Source organism: Suncus etruscus, chromosome 4 (assembly GCF_024139225.1).
Source record: "Suncus etruscus isolate mSunEtr1 chromosome 4, mSunEtr1.pri.cur, whole genome shotgun sequence".
Classification (NCBI taxonomy): domain Eukaryota; kingdom Metazoa; phylum Chordata; class Mammalia; order Eulipotyphla; family Soricidae; genus Suncus; species Suncus etruscus.
Window position 1 is genome coordinate 151,223,448 of NC_064851.1, and position 1,435 is coordinate 151,224,882.

At 39.7% G+C, this 1,435-nt stretch overlaps 1 protein-coding gene across 1 annotated transcript in view; it reads right to left on the reverse strand.

The window, feature by feature from the left end:
• Positions 1–325: 325 nt before the first annotated feature.
• The window catches only part of LOC126007266 (adiponectin receptor protein 1-like), a 1,670-nt gene continuing 560 nt past the window's right edge, over positions 326–1,435 (reverse strand). The window contains 5 exon segments of the mRNA XM_049772718.1: positions 326–390; positions 901–931; positions 933–968; positions 970–1,059; positions 1,062–1,422. Of these exon segments, the coding sequence (XP_049628675.1) occupies positions 326–390; positions 901–931; positions 933–968; positions 970–1,059; positions 1,062–1,422 (583 nt within the window).

Below are 1,435 nucleotides of genomic sequence, written 5' to 3' on the forward strand. Positions count from 1 at the left end.
AATACTTATACATGTACTCCCTAGAGTACATCTTCAACTCTTAGTTGAAGTACACAAGAATTCTATTACGAGGTTAAAAAATGATTCACAGTGCCAAAATGATCTTATTTGAGGTTTAATTTGGGGAATTATACTTTAAGTTTCAAATCCAAGTGTCATATATTTCTTTTGTTATCTTCATAGTTGTTGCAGTAAAATATATCCCAATATAGCAAATTTCTTTTTAAAGCTTAGCATTAAATATATTTCTCCATTTTAATTTTACTTTACTCTGCCAAGAATAAAAATGAAAAACTCAGTTATTTGGATCTTGGACACACTTCCATCAGTAGCCAGGCTGTGTAGAATTTGGTGGTTTTGTTCTCCTTGCTGTGTGAGCAGATCCATACCCTAGAAAGAAGGAACCAGCTTCTAACTGTTTTTGAAAAGTAGACTATAAAAGTGGATGAGTATTACAAGCCAGGTTACAAAGTAAGGACAGGGGCTAAGGAAGGAAATGCTTTATTCCAGAAAATGATTTCTAAAGAGTTCTAAAAAACCATTCCCAAAATGGTTGAATTTCTAAAGAGTTCTGAAAAAGTGACAAACCATTTTTTCCTAAAATTGTTGGATAAAGGGCAAAATCTCAATATACTGTGTCTTGCTTAAAGGGAGACTGCAGAGAGGGCAATTAGGTGTTCTGTTGTCCCCTATCTTTCTCAGTTGGGAAAATGAAAAGTTGGCTGCTCAGTGTGAAAGTGCCTTTTTTGGTACTGAATTCTCTAAGAGCTTTTCTTCTCATCACAGATGATGCAGAGTCTTACTCTCACTTTATTAGTAGTAAGTCCCTTCTCCTACCCCTCAGATAGGAAGGCTCAGAGAAAAATGTCATCAGGACAAGTCATTTCCGTAATTTACGGCGGAACGCCTGAAGGTTGGAGATCCCATGAAAGATGGGCCAAAGCTGCTGCTATCCCCAGGACATGAAAAAATCTGATGAGATTGGAACCATATGTCAAATTTTCCAGGGAAAAAACGCTCAGGAATTCGAGCAGCATAAGGCAAGCTCAGATACATACAATACAGGCCATGAGCAAGAACCAGCCCATCTGACCCACTGTAAAGGCCCTGACTAAACCCTCAATAAAAGTAAAGTGCATTGTGGGCACCAGGCCACTCAAACCAAGAGCCAGGAAGACTGCCGCTCTTGTTGACCTGTGCTTAGGAGAGGCAAACCGGTCCCACTGTGACACAGTGATGGCAACAATACCCAGGGCACCGGTTATATAAGTATAAGTGAGCCATAGCTTTGAGGAACAGTAGAAGGAATAATAGAGCCAGGTGATGAAGCTTCCCATAGTCAGCAGGACAATTCCTGAATAATCCAGTTTGGAAAATGTGTGAGCCACTTTCTCTGAATAACAGAGGACAGTGTGAAAGAGGCAGGAGAAGCTGA